A 14,689-nucleotide genomic window follows, 5' to 3' on the forward strand; every position below is an offset into this window, starting at 1 on the left:
GGTGGAAGTGGCATCAGGGACACAGTTCAGTGAAGGCTTTGCAGCGCTGGGTCAGTGGTTGGATTCAATAATCTTAAAGATCTTTTCCAACCTGAACAGCACTGTGATAGTATATACATAACACTTAACAGTTCTAGTAGCATTTAGCAGTTTTAGTGGAATTCATCTATTTTATTTCTAGTCACAAATCCCTCAGACTCAAAGAGCATTTCCAGATGATTACTGAGTCTGTGAATGTTTAAAAAGTGCCTGTCAGCCAAAAGCAGCCTGCAGAAGGTCATAATTCTCTCTAAACAGAATACGTAAGAATATGGTTTTCCTCAATGGCAATTCCACTTAATTCTCTCATTTTAATTAATTTTATGCTTACGGTGGCATTTTTACATTTTTATTTACAGAATTTCCTTTTGCATTTCAACTTATTTAATTTAAAATGAGATAAAATTACAGCAATGGGAGCCATAAAGCATTCTGAAGTTAAATCATTACTCTAGAAATTCTTCTTGTATGTCTTCCTTGGACATAAACACATTGCAAACTATGAATATCATATAGAACTTAAATATGCAGATTCATCTTTAATTTTTTTTTTTTTTCAAATTACCAGATATACACATTCAGTGTGTCTGTTTTCACTGGTGTAACACATACCTTCGAATAGCCACAGTGAGAGCTTCTGGTGAACTAGCACAGGGACAAATGACCTCCTGCCTTAGACCTTTACTTTGGAAGACATTGAGAAATGCATCACAGGAAGAAATGGACCCTGGGGTAAAGGAAAAAAATATAATCAGGGAGAAAACTAATTTGATTTCTGAAGTGATGCTATTCAACCTGCAAATTTACTGTTTAATATATAGGCTTTTCAGGAAAAATAATTTAAAAATGATCCTTGTCCACTGGGAAATACATCATAGCTGCTACAACTATATATATATTTGTATGTATAAGCAGTTGTGTATATGTGTACAGGGAATACAGACTAATTTTTAAACATGAAATCTTTACATTAAGCTTACATAAAAAAGCCATTACTGCTAGATTTACAGTATCAATTTCATTGCAGTGTTCTTTTTTAGGATAAGGGAAAGTAAGGACTTAATTCATAAATTCCAAACAAACTACTACAAACAAGCAGAACACCTCTATGCTGGTATCTTAAATAATACAGGGAAACAGCTCATGCTGTTAATTGCCATGAAATTATTCAGATGTGTTTCTTTAGAGTAGCTTAAGTGTTTCCCTAAAATTCTCAGTTGTTTCTGCAGTTGAGAACTGTTGTTCAGAGGAAATGTTCTGATCCTTTCTACAGCTTAAGATCTCCATGGCTTCAACTTTTATAGGTTCAGTCTTTATACACGACTGTGATGTTAAACAAAACTAGATTTACTGCAACTTACATAATATGGAATATCAAGTTTGTTTCAGGATGAGCTAAAGAAAAATATACTTTGAAAAAAATCCCAGATAGATTACTGTTTTCACAAATGTCACACTGTTTGTAGTAGACAAACTGCATAAAGAGCTAAGAGGGGTGAAGATTGAAGCTTGAAGTGCAAGAGAGAAGATGCTGTGTCCTGCATGGAGCAGCAGAGCTTACATGGGTTGGCTCCATCGGCCACTATCAGCATCCGCAGCGAGGACAGATTGATGTCCCTCTGGTCCCGGTGTGCCACCAAGGCCCAGTGCATGTCTCTGGACTTCACACAGGCCACTTTTGCTGCAACAGCAATGAGAAAATTACTAACACACCATAGAAAAGCTAGGCAGCTGGGTTTTCAATTTGCACTTTTGATTTTGGCAATCAAGCAAACATTTTTGTATTCTTGTTCCTTACCTTTGTATTGACAGACTTTTTGTATCCATGACAGAGGATTCACTTTCATTAAGGAGTATGGAATACTGATGACATGCATCATGTTCATGACACTCTGAAATCAAAAAGATAAAAGGGTTTGATACAAAAAATGTGGCAACTACTCATATTGTGTTATGGGCAGGGCCATCTATGCAAATCACTCTGTTCTGGCATTCATCTTTTCCTATCTAGCTACCAACATTAAGATAAAACAGACACCCATTTTCCAATGCTTTAATTAAGGATTAAGGATTTATACTAATCAGATTGTAACTTTTATGCAGTACTGAAAAAAAAACATATTCTTTCTATTCATACTCAAAGTGGTTCACTCTAAACAGAAAAAAAAAATAAAAAGACATCGGGTGAAGAATGTCTACGTGTTTGCTATGTAGTTAAATATTATCCCTAAGCCTGATAAACTGCCATATATATGAACATTGTACTAAAAAGGACAAAAGCAGCAAGACATCTGTCCATGGAAATCCATCTCTGAGAAGACTAAAAGCTACCCATGGTAGTGGAGCACAAATTATTTAAAAGACAGGAGACAAAGAAATTGAAATCCTTGACTTTAAGCAGAAATCAATTCATTTTAAAAGATAATTAATGAAGGAGATTTTAGTCTCTCTCCAGGTGAACTAATTCCAGTATTTTCAACAGGGTCATAAAAAGTTCCAGGAAGTTTAGAAAATTCAGCTGAGTGAAACCAATGACAAACCCAAAGCTGATCTCTCAGTCTGAGCCCATCAATTGCATCAGTGATTTCCCAGTGTCAAACACACATCCTGTAAATGAGCTGCTGCTTTACTTCTGTTAGCATTTAGAAATATCTCCTCAGGGCAACATGCTTCCCCTCATTGCAGCTCAGGTTAAATACAGTATTTGTTTTGGAAAACCTAGGTTTAAGAAAGGTTAAGTGTCCCAGTGGATTAGTCATCTAAACACTTGGAGAGCTGCAAAAGATAGTTATCCTTTCAGTCTGGCACAAGCATAGGTACGGGAAAACAGGCAAATACTGAAAAAAATGAAGTTCAGAACAAGATTAATGGCAAAGGAAGGCACAGGACAGCTCTATTAGACATTTGCTTTCAGCCAGTGATAAAGATGGTTTTTAACATGAGATACTTATGGGTGTTAAGCCTAATCATTTCTGCTTCAGAAATGTTATTGCTGCACTTTGACAGTGAGAACAGAGTAACACTGCAGGGTAAAAACATATCAGATCACTGGGAATCCTGGGGACCCCCAAAATCATGGGACCCCCAAACAATGACCCTTCAAGACTTGACATCTGTTCTTAAAATGATCAGTGAATAGTAAACAATTTGTCAGTCACTGATTGCAACAGCATCTTAAGAGGAATCCTCCAAAATATGTCAATTGTCTCCCATGTCAATAGAGGAAGACATTCCAACATCAAGTAGAAAATTAATGCAATTTAAAGTACTGGGAATACTTAACGTTAGCAAAAACATCTTTTGCTGGGAGTTCTGACAGGGAAGCTAGTCAGGAGCAATAGAACTGTGCCACTGGATCATATTCCTACAGGGGAAAGTACTAATTTGATTTGTTTCTGCTATAAAGTTTGATCTCAAAATCACGTATTGGTGAGATAACATGATAAGAATGGGATCACAGTACTTGGCATGATACATAGAAATACACTGACATCTTTACCATGCTCATTACGGGTAAATGCACTAGGAGAAGATCATGGGTTTAAATGACATTTCTTTTGCTTTCAAAGCAGAAAAAATTGCATTAGAAGAAACTGTAGGACATCCCAGTTTGTGACAGCACTAAGCATATTGGCTTAGTTTATTTTCAAATACTCAGAGAGAATAAAAAAACATACTTACTGTAAGAATTCCATGCCATAAACCAACATCCTTCTTGAAATCTAGTACATTCACAATTGTTTCAGCTGTCCAACAAAAACAAAGCAGAATTTATTTTTTAGAACATGGCATTGACCCAAGGCAAACCCACTCAAAGGAAGGAAGCTTCAGTATAACATGACTGATGACCTCAAATGTCAACTTTCAAAGTAAATCTCCATGGCAGGATTTATATTGGTTAAGACATTATTTGTACCTCTCCAATAGATATTTTAAACATGAAAATATTTCCTGAAACAAATGAAAAAAAAAAGTTTTTAAGAAGCTAGAAGCTTTTGGCACTAAGCTGTTTAAAACATAATATAGGAGATTGATGAAAAATAAATGACAATCCCCACTTGATTTTAAGGATGATAAGCACACTCCATACCTTCTGTGTATCCACATGCCTGGGTCAGAGCTTGGCAGTGTGTCAGCAGTGCAATCCTTGTCACAGTTACCCCAAGCACACTTCCATCTTTACATGTTTTGTACTAAAAAGAAATAAGCAAGGAAAGTCAGTGTGAAAGAATTGCCATAATTCCATTACTTAATGGCTATGTTTAAAGTGTTTCCTTTGCAGGTGAATGAAGGACACATCTAATGACTCTATTTTAAGAAGGCAGCAGTACTGGGGAGTTTTGGAGGCATTTTTTTGTTTAAAAGGCATTTTTTTTTCAGCTAGGCTTTGTCTTTTGACTGAAGATTCCCAGGTTTGGTATCTGAAATTCATGCGTTGTTTCAAAACAAGCATTATAGAAACATAACTCTAACAATTCTGATCATGTCAGTGACTAATGGACTGGCTAGATTTAGCAGAGAATAACCTAGTTCAGTCTGTTCAGTGTTTACATGTTAGATTTTATAGGCCAACCACTAAACCCCAGCTTCTCCCTTCTGCATCTTATAAGGCATTTGATAAGAGCTGACTGCAGAATCCTTGCTGGGTGCTGTGATAATAATCTATATGTATACAGCCTGAAAGACACAAGCTCTTTGATCAGGAGAATGTGAGACTCATGAAAAAGCAGCAGAAAAGAGGTGGGAGGCCATTGGTGATTATTGAAATAATTTTTGCAACTTTATGTAAGTGTCTGAGAACTGTCAGGGGCAGATAATAAATTAAACACTTGTCTTTCTCCATGATGAAGATAATCAGCAAGATTGAGAGTGAAGACATCTCTGCTTCTCTAGCCCAGTGTCCTGATTGCACTAAGACAGGAAACACCTTTGGTCCATTCACTTGCACTTAGTCCCTTTGAAGAATAATTTAAATTCAATATTAACACCACTGAATTCAAAACATTTGAGTTTATGCAGAAGGGAGAGAAAATGATGGGGAAAAAAAAAGGTAGGAAAATTAAATTCAACAGCTAACTTTGCCTTCCTGATGCTGTTCTGTTGTTGGGAGTGTGACTCATAAAGCAGTAAGTGATAGGCAAGCATTTGAATGAGAAATTCTTTCTTTTTCAAAGAGCCTGAAGATTGGGATATGAGAACTGAAGCGTCACTGTGAACTTTGTCATCTATCCATTCAAGGCTAGTGGGCAAGCCCACACTGAACAGAACCAAGATTGCTCAAGGCAAATGTAATATAACACTGCAGCAGCCACATAAAAATGTTAATGTTAGAAGCACCCAGAATACAATTTAACATTCCATTGACTTTTCTGAAATCAGTATTGGTCGAATTTATTAGAAAAACATTACTTATTAACAAGCTAAAGCAGGATGTTCTTTGCTTCTGTGACTACTGAATGAATAACGATGTTTACCTAATCCAGAGTGCCACATGTAATGATTTGAGGAGAAGATGCATCTTCATTAACTCACCTCAATGTAAGCTGTGTCATTGTTAGCGTCCTTGATGTGTGGGAACCAGTCACGAGGTGGCTTGGAGAGGTGTTTGGACTCAGTGACAAACCACAGCAGCTTTGGCCAGCCTGAGGTACAAACAAAAGCCAGCTTTCATTGAGTTTCTGCTGGATAAGACAAGACAAAAGCCTTCCCTGCCAGAGTTTTATTCTTGAAAAGTTTGTGTCACCATTACCTAAACATTGCTTCCTTTGAACGCCAGTGTAGTATGGGAAAGATTTTGCAGATCTGCTTTTCTAACACAGCTACTGAGGTGTTTTTAGGCAGTCCCTGAGGGAATGGTTGGGCAGTTCAAGCTGTTTTTGGGCCCAGCAGTTTCATTAACACTTCCCCATCAGAAGTTACTGACCCTACACTTCACCGAAGGAATGAATCCTATGAACACTTCTCATCTACTACAGTCCTAAGTCTGTTGGTTGAATTTTTATCATCGCAGATGGTCTCAGCAGCCTGGCTGAGCCAGCTGAGAACTGCGCTGCTCTCCATCCATGAGGCTGGCACAGCCACGGTGACACACCAGGACAGCAGTATCCCAGCTGCTCCTATGGCAAGGGCTTCATCACAGCCTGACCCTCACCCACAGCCACTAAACAAGAGCAGTTTGTGTAGTAAATGACCAGTGAGAGCCATGATAAACTAGAGCTAGGTTACCTTTAAACTGTGGTATCTCCCCTGTGGGGCTCTTAGGCAGTCCTTTATGGCATGCATCGCTGGTCAAGGCCACAGTAACTCCACAGCTTCCAAGCAAAAAGCCTATTTGTTGACTTCCTGCATCCTAAGAGATGACAAAATACAGAATTGATTAGAAGTGATTACAGGCTGAAAGCACTTTTGTTCTTGGGCACATTATCTTGAGAGGAAAATTATCTTGAGGTCTCTTTGCTTTAAATTGATTTCCTTTTAGGTGACTATCAAAAATCATCTGTACACTGACAAAGGAATTCCACAAGGTAGGTATCCTCTTGTCTGTAGCAGCATAAATCATAAATTTACAGTGGAAGCCATCAGATGGCATCTACTCTTGCATCTCTTCAGAAATGACAAGTGGCTGGGAGGAACGCCTGATCTGACAGAGGGTTGTTCCATCCAGAGGGATCCCTGGAGAAATTGCCAGACAGGGCCCTCATAAAGTTCACCAAAGGCAAATCCAAAGTCCTGCACATGTTGAGAAACAAGCCCCTGTCCCAGAATGGTCTGGAGAGTAGCATTTTGTGAAGAACCTGGGGGTCCTGGTGGGCAGCAAGCTGAGTGTGAACCAGCAGCGTGCACAGGAAGGCAAATGGCATCCTGAGCTGTGTGAGGCAGAGCACTGCCAGCAGGCTGAGGGAGGGCATCCCTCAGCACCACCGAGGCACATCCCCAGGGCTGGCACCACTTCTGGGCTTCCAGGAGGACACACAGCTACTGGAGAGAGTCAGCAAAGGGCCACTCTGATAAATAAGGGACTGGAGCATCTCTCCTCTGAGGGCAGAGTGAGAGCTGGGACTGCTCAGCCTTGAGAAGAGAATGCTTAGGGAGGGATCCAGTCAATGTGCACAAACACCTGAAGGGAGGCTCTGCAGGAGATGGAGCCAGGTTCTTTTCTTTCTTTGCCCAGAGACAGGACCAGAGGCAATGGACACAAACCAAAACAGAGGAGGCTCCGTCTGACAATCAGGAAATGCCTTTTTACTGGGAGAGTGACTGGCACAAAGCATCCATAGAGGTTGTAGAGTTTCCATACTTGGAGATATCCAAAAGCTACCGTGGATATAGTCCTGGGCACCCTGTTTGAGCAGGGAAGCTGGGCTAGGTCACCTCCACACACTTCTGCCAACCTCAAACATTCTGTGATTTTGTGACAATTCTAGAAAATAATATGGATTACAGATGCTTCCACCAGGAGAAAGCTTTCAACCATTAAGATATTATGATGGGTGAACAGTGGTGAGGGTTTCCCTGTTCATGCTGATCTAACCTGATTTGTCAATAACCATTTCATTGAGTAGTTACAGACACATTTCAGGAGCACCACATACAGCCAAGTGCCCATTAGAGTAAGCTCATTACATTTTACTTCCATCAAGGGGATAGAAGCAGTGAGATTAAGCAGTCATGTAATGATTTCCCAGTCTAGGCCACAGTTGCTCTTGAGGAGATGCTGTGCTTCTACAGCATTACATCTGCTTTATATATAGTGTCTTGTCATTACTCTTTTATGAACTTTACATCTCTCCAACAGGCTCTTCAACAGAGCAAAGCCCTACATGTAAATGCACATAGAAATATTGACCCTTTCTACACAGAATTCTTCTACTGAAAGCCACCTAAAGAGATTCAAAAGATCAAATTAAACTATCTTTCAAATCAACTATAAAGCACACCCAACAATTAAAACAACCAGAAATATGGAGCATTAATCTTGATTTAATCTATTGATTTATTCAAAGCAAAATTGTGTGATGGAAAGAAAGCCCCACAGCCTGACTAATTATTAAAGCAATTTTTATGTAGTCAAATAAAACCATCTAAAATGGAGAAGCAATGAGAACAGAGGAAAAGCAAAAGCTTATTTTTCCATACCACCTCAAAATATGTATATGGCAGCAATTATCAGAACTTTGATAGCTGAGCAAGCAATGTGAGACAATTAACTGATCTGTCAAAGTCTATGCTATATAACTCCTCCTATCCAGAATTACTGTATTTGCTTTTGTTTACTATAGCCAGAATGTTTATAAAACCAGGAAAAAAAATGAAAAGGCATTTTTTTCAGCAAGGCTTTTTAAGCTTAAGCTTGTGTATCATCTTTGCCCAAATAAAACCAGACAATGACAGTATTCTGTGAACAGAGAACAATACTGGTGTCTCTGTGAACAACACTTTGGGGAGCATGTTGTTGGCCCCACCACACCTGCACCAGGGGGGCTTCCAGGACTTCATGGGCTTTGTCCAGCATTAATCACTGTCCTCACTGACTCTCATGTCAGCTGCTCCACGTCCCTGTGGCCAAACCTATGGGGCAAGCACTCAACAAGATCTAATCCTGGTTCTACATGAGGATGAGACCTGTCTCCACTCTTGGAGTCTGCTCAGAGGAAGGAAACACTGAAGGAAACATCCCTCCTGAACACTGCAGGAAGGAAGGCTCTCCTGAGGGCCCCTCAGAAGGAATGGCAGGAAGAGAAAGGCTGGAGTGCTCCATGAGAACACCACTCCTTGGCCAACACAGCTTCTGAGACCTGCTACTCTATCATCTATAAAGGGAGGTCATGAGTTCCTTAAAATATCAGATTCATATTATCATTGCTCACAATTTCCCATTAAATTTAATCTAATAAATGCTTACTAATATATGTATGAATTTCTAACTACCAACTAAAAAATTTAATTTTATAAATTTTATAATTGAATGCAGCAATGACATTGATCTCAATTTTAAATTACAATATTGTCGTAATTGTATATACTATAAAAGACTGCTACAAATTGTTTCACCACTATATCAAGAAAATGCCAATTCTCAAGCAATGAAATTCCATTTAATGTTGAACTTTGTAAACAGAAATAAACCTAACAAATTCCATTAAGAAATCTAACATAAGGAAACCAGTAGAAAATGTGGATTCTCAAGCATCAGCATACCACGGCCCTGGGGGATGCATCAGCTAAGAAATCACCTGTCAAACTCTTCTCCCAGCAAAAGAACACAACAGAAAAAAGAAACTTGTATTAACAGTGTAGAGGTTTTTAGATAACACAAGAAAGAATTCCTACACTTTCCCTTGGTGCCCTATCGACTGCCTTAGAGGATGTCCACATAAATATTAATTATTCATTTGTAGCAGTTCACACACACACATAGATTTCTTAATAGAATCTATGCACATGTAACAGTTTGTAATAGCACACTGCTTTACATCAGGACAGCCCACCTCAAACAGCATTAAAATCTTCATCCTATTCTTTTCTGAACAGATATTCTTTCAGTTGTAAGGAAAACATGACTGAATAATCATGTGATGTAACATTGCCACAGGAGATGGGAATACTTTCACCAGGCATGGGCAGTGTGTCACACCATGCTTTGGTGGCCACAATAAATCCTGCCTTGCAAGACAAAGGCAAATCAAGATGCTGAAGCAGAGATGCTGTTAAAGACACTCTTCTCAAGAGCCACAGGAGCTCCAGTTGAGGATTTTGCAGTATGAACACAATGAAGCTTTCTGGAAGTCTCCTACTTGGTGTCCATCAATTCCACCTTCAGTCTCAGTCTCCCACAACTCATAACTAGTTATCCTCACCTTCTGCCTGTTTCTGGTGGCTCCATCCTGACCCAGAATCTAAAACTACTGCAGAGAACAGAGACATGAAGAAGGGGTTGACATCCCTGGCCCCATATAGGTTCCTCTGTGATGCCTGGTGCCCCACAGAAGAACTTATGGCTAACTACTCAAGTGGGGCTGGGACACTGGACTGACAGCCAGGAGGTGGAAGCCTTTATACATCTCACATCCCTGAAACCTTTTTACATTCCATAGACACACCACAATGTTCCTTACACACTCAACCATGTAGACACAACTCTTTGCTTTTCCTCATACCTCAGCATGACAGGCCCAGAACAGGGAGGACCTTGGGCAAAACTTGTGTTTGAAAAATGAAGTTTGAGCTAAAAATTCAAGCCTTTGTCTGAGGCTGTCAAGGTTTACATGTGGGCCACAAAAAGGGCTACTGACTTTAGGGGCAATGATTATTACAGATTTGACAGACAAACTATTGGCCTGCCTTTTGACTAATATGAAATGAATGGTTGCAATGGTGAAAACTACTTTGTAAGTTGCAAAGAGACACAACCAAATTAATATTCTGCCAAAACCCCCAAATCCTCTTCCCTCTAAGTAAAATCAATCTCCTACCTGTGAAGGGAATAGATTTTCAGGACACACTGGTTTGTCAGAAGTGTTACTTGCTATTTTGGTTATCTGCTACTTGGCAACCCCCCACTTGCCATAAACACTTGATTTTGCTGAAGTTGAGGTAGCAGAAACCTCAGGGAGACCAAGTGAAACAACTGAGTGCAGTCCCAGCTGCAGACAGGGAGAGACTTGCCAGAGATGCTTATTGTCAAACCCTCCACAAATCACAGTCTGAAGTAACATGTATTGTAGCATGGAGTTTGAGACCAATTGCGGACTTTGGAACTATCACTTTACATTTCTTGAAGGCACAGCACTTGCTGGGGTATGAAAATTGAGGTGTGCATAGCTTTAGACTGTGTCTGCACACACCTAGAGAGATCAATCTTTCAGATGAAGCAACCCAGAAATCCTCTCTGCTGTAGGCAGCCATTCAAAGTCCTCTAAAGACTTTTATTAAAGGTTCCCTAAAGGTTTTCACCAGTACTTGGAGGCAAACTGTCTTCTTCCTGCTGCAGAGTGATAATTCATTGTCAGGATAAAAAAATCCCACGTGTGGTTGCATTTCAGCATGCTGTTAATGCCATTTCTCTAATGCTTTGTGAGAGTATCTGTGTGAAGGAAACCAGTTATGATCCTGTCTCCGTGAGTGAGAGTGCATGTCCTTATCTAATAAGGAAGGAAGAGACAGCCTGTGCAAAGGTTGGCCTGATAAAGGTTACTTCTGTTCACTTGCAAATCCCAGACTGCTTTCAAAATGAGAATTATGTGGTGGAGCATCACAGACTGAACTAATCTTGTTTTCTGTTACAATGCTTATTTGAGCTCCAGTGCCCTTACCCTAACAAAAATTTGCTGGTAAAGAACAAACAGGGCAATGATCAGATGTAAAGGCCAAACATCATCAGTTCTGAGCCAAAAAAGGCATCAAGGAAACCTTCTTTTTTAAAAAAAACACAAAGACCTTGATAAAAATTAAACAAACGATCTTCATACCCAGCTTTAAATTGAAGAAATTAACTGTCTCCTCATACAACAGCTTTAATATCTGCCTGCAATTTGCATGTGAAATCTGCAACTGTGAACATCTTAACATCCAAAAATCTTAATAAAAGCAAGACAATGGTTATTTTGGCAGCAAACACTGCATGAAATACGATATTCTCTCCAGGAAATTACCATTTCCTAAACTTGAAAATATAACAAGGAAACACAGACTTCAAAGGATCTAAGATTCACTGTGGCAACTGAGCAAGGACTTCCTGGTGCTCCACTGCTGAAGGGTATGAAGAGGGATGGACAGGCACAGGCAGGGCCCAGCAGTTTGCACAGGGGGCTCAGGTGGGGCTCAGGAAGTTACATTCTTTGGGGGGACTGAAAGTCCATACCACTGAAAGGAATATATGAAACATTTTGTACATATTCTAAATGCAGGGGAGAAAGAGATGCATTGTCAAAAGCTGTTCAAAAGCATGGAGAGTTCCAGTGTGTCTGGCACACTACACTCCTACAATGAGTAAAGCTGAGAGAAAGAAAAGCTCATTTTATCTTGAGCCCTTAAACACTAGGAAAGATGTCAAGGTGTATTTCCTTTGGACTAGAATTCTTTCAAAGAAAGATATGACTGGGACAATTTCACTCTCTTGGAGGAGATATACCTCCCTGGCTACTGTTAAAGCTTTCATAACTTTTCAGGATTTAATAAAAAGAGCTCCTCAAAAATAGTTTTTACACTGTATGAAGCATCCTTTAAAAAACCTCAAGTGTCCTGGAGTGGGTCTCTCCAGATTTCTTATGACAATACACAATTCTTCCAATCACACTGTGACAGCCAGCATCTGGAAAAGTACAGAAATGCCTGCTGGAAGCACACATAGCATTAAATCTAATAGGCTAGGAAACAGCATTTTGAGTGAGAAATTAATTTTTACATGCTTTCATGTCACACACACCCTGCTACAAATTCTGCCTATGATAAGGAGGCCATGAAGATCTGTGAGGGATAGATTTCTTCCTATGTTCACAGCATGTGACTGAGCATAACTGTGAATGTGCTTGGAGGACAAAAATGTTATTTTTAGATTAAAACTGATTAGCTCCCCTGACTGTATCAGAGCAGAATAATAATATTTTTCACGGCGCCGATCAAATGGAAAAAAAACATTGACCTAAAAAATATAAAGAAAAAGAAATCAAAACCTTATTTTAAAATCTTTTCATGAGGGACATAGTAAATCACTGCTTGAACTAGAACTCAACATGTTGAAACTCCCATGTCATCTACTTTGACAGCACATTCTATGACAGTTTGTAACTCACAAGATTAACATGAGTGGCAGTTCTGAAGGAAGAGATGCTGTATAGCACACATTGGTTGCTAATGTTTGGGAAACATAAGTAAATTTTGAGAAAGGGACACCATTCTGAGAGAACAGAGCCTATAAATGAAGGGATGAGGATTAGTTCTAACAATTTTGGTGTTAATGATAAAGGCATTGCAATGGTACTAAATTCAGGGAAAGGAGGAGAAATAAAAATTCTGCTTGTTCTATGTTACAACGACTGCAGAACCCCTGGTTGCTGCATTTAGAATGAAGAGTTGGTTTGGGATTTTGGTTCTTAATTTTAGATTGGATGTCCCAAATCTAAAGACCAAAACCATGCTGCAGGAATTCCAATTTCCAATTTTTCTTTGCCAAACACTAGGAAGCTTTCTGGGAATAAAACTGGAAAATGCTGCATAGCTGCTGGATGTTCATACAATCCATCCCAGATGCCAGGTCATACATCCCCTGAAGTCTTGGGAGTACTCCAGGTACTCTGACAACTTAATGGTGGGATGCAGAAGGAAAGAGCAAGGCAAGATGGACCTTCACCTGACAGTGATCTGGGAAAAAATCCTGTCAAAATCTTAAAAAATAACAGTTATACTAGAAACAAAAAAGAGAACACACACAAAATCTATATGCTGGTAAAGCAAAAGCTGCTACTTCCATATGGGTACAGATGTCTGCAGAGCAATCTGTAGGGCAAAAGTCTACCTGGCTGCAAAAATTACTGCTCAGATTTAAATTGCCAGGGACAAAGTTCTGCACAGAGCTGTGAAACACTCTTCTTTATGAAAATGTAGAGCAGTATTAAAGCTGCTAGTACAAACTTTAAATATTAAAAATGGCTGCTAATATAACTACCTGAAATAGCTCATCTTGTATCAACTTATTATTCTGTAAGCCTATAGTATAATATAAAATTTAATTGCTGGTCTATTTGCTAGTTCACTTCTCTGTCTTCCAGAAAGCAACCCAAAAGATGTCCACTGCCAGAATGTACTGAAGCATGCAGAGCAGAGAACAAATAATGGGAAAGCAGAAAATAACAGCCTAGGCCATTGTGTGATGACAAGAATGACATCTTCCCACGGATGCCAGGAGCAATCCACTGCCATTTGACCAGGCAGAGGTATTCCTTCTGGGACTACTCAGAACACGATTTTCATCTCATTGTTTCCACTCCAGTTGCCTTTCCATATAAACAAATGCAAAGATATTTGAAATAGTATATGCTGTGAGATTGCATATCTTTATTTATAGAGTATGGATCATGTTGCTTTTTTAACTGACATCTCTGTTATTGTGTTATTAATTTGATATTTAAACACTGTGGCAAAAGATAAACAGTCTGAGTCTGTAGATATTCTTTTATATAAATACATATATACACACATGTGTAAGTGTATATTTATATGTCCATATATAGATACATATTTTAAAAAAAAAACACCCAAGAGGTGCAGCCAAATTAGGGTAAGTTATTCATTTGACACAGAGTATTTACTTGGACAGCTGGATTTTATAGTTTACTGCATGGATGTGGTATCAGATGTTCCAAAATAAATCAAATTTACACGTATCTATGTGCTTTAAACCTCAGAGAATAGTAACAGAGAAAGACATATTAGATTTTTTTAACCCTCAAAACCATGTTGCTTGTTGATTCTTTATTTTTTTCATGGAATGAAAGCAGATTTACCCCATTTGAGCACTCTGTAAGATCTTAAAATGTACATATTCTGCTGGCCTTATTTTGTTGATGCACATAAAATCTCTGCTTTTTATCAAAATAATGCTCCATGTTATGCAACTGCCTCAGACTAAATGCACTGCCCTCAGATGTGAAGG

The 14,689-nt window shown here is 39.1% G+C and overlaps 1 protein-coding gene across 6 annotated transcripts in view; it reads right to left on the reverse strand.

Annotated features, from left to right (window-relative positions):
* DIP2C (disco interacting protein 2 homolog C) overlaps positions 1-14,689 on the reverse strand; it is a 313,216-nt gene that overhangs the window by 76,042 nt on the left and 222,485 nt on the right. For all 6 annotated transcript variants that reach the window (XM_064703926.1, XM_064703928.1, XM_064703927.1 and 3 more), the window contains 7 exons: positions 6,265-6,388; positions 5,572-5,681; positions 4,130-4,232; positions 3,721-3,785; positions 1,838-1,931; positions 1,601-1,720; positions 652-766 (listed from right to left, as the gene is read on the reverse strand). In XM_064703926.1, coding sequence (XP_064559996.1) covers positions 652-766; positions 1,601-1,720; positions 1,838-1,931; positions 3,721-3,785; positions 4,130-4,232; positions 5,572-5,681; positions 6,265-6,388 — 731 coding nt within the window. The remainder of the gene's footprint in view (positions 1-651; positions 767-1,600; positions 1,721-1,837; positions 1,932-3,720; positions 3,786-4,129; positions 4,233-5,571; positions 5,682-6,264; positions 6,389-14,689) is intronic.

Source organism: Zonotrichia leucophrys, chromosome 2 (genome assembly GCF_028769735.1).
Source record: "Zonotrichia leucophrys gambelii isolate GWCS_2022_RI chromosome 2, RI_Zleu_2.0, whole genome shotgun sequence".
In the NCBI taxonomy this organism is placed as follows: domain Eukaryota; kingdom Metazoa; phylum Chordata; class Aves; order Passeriformes; family Passerellidae; genus Zonotrichia; species Zonotrichia leucophrys.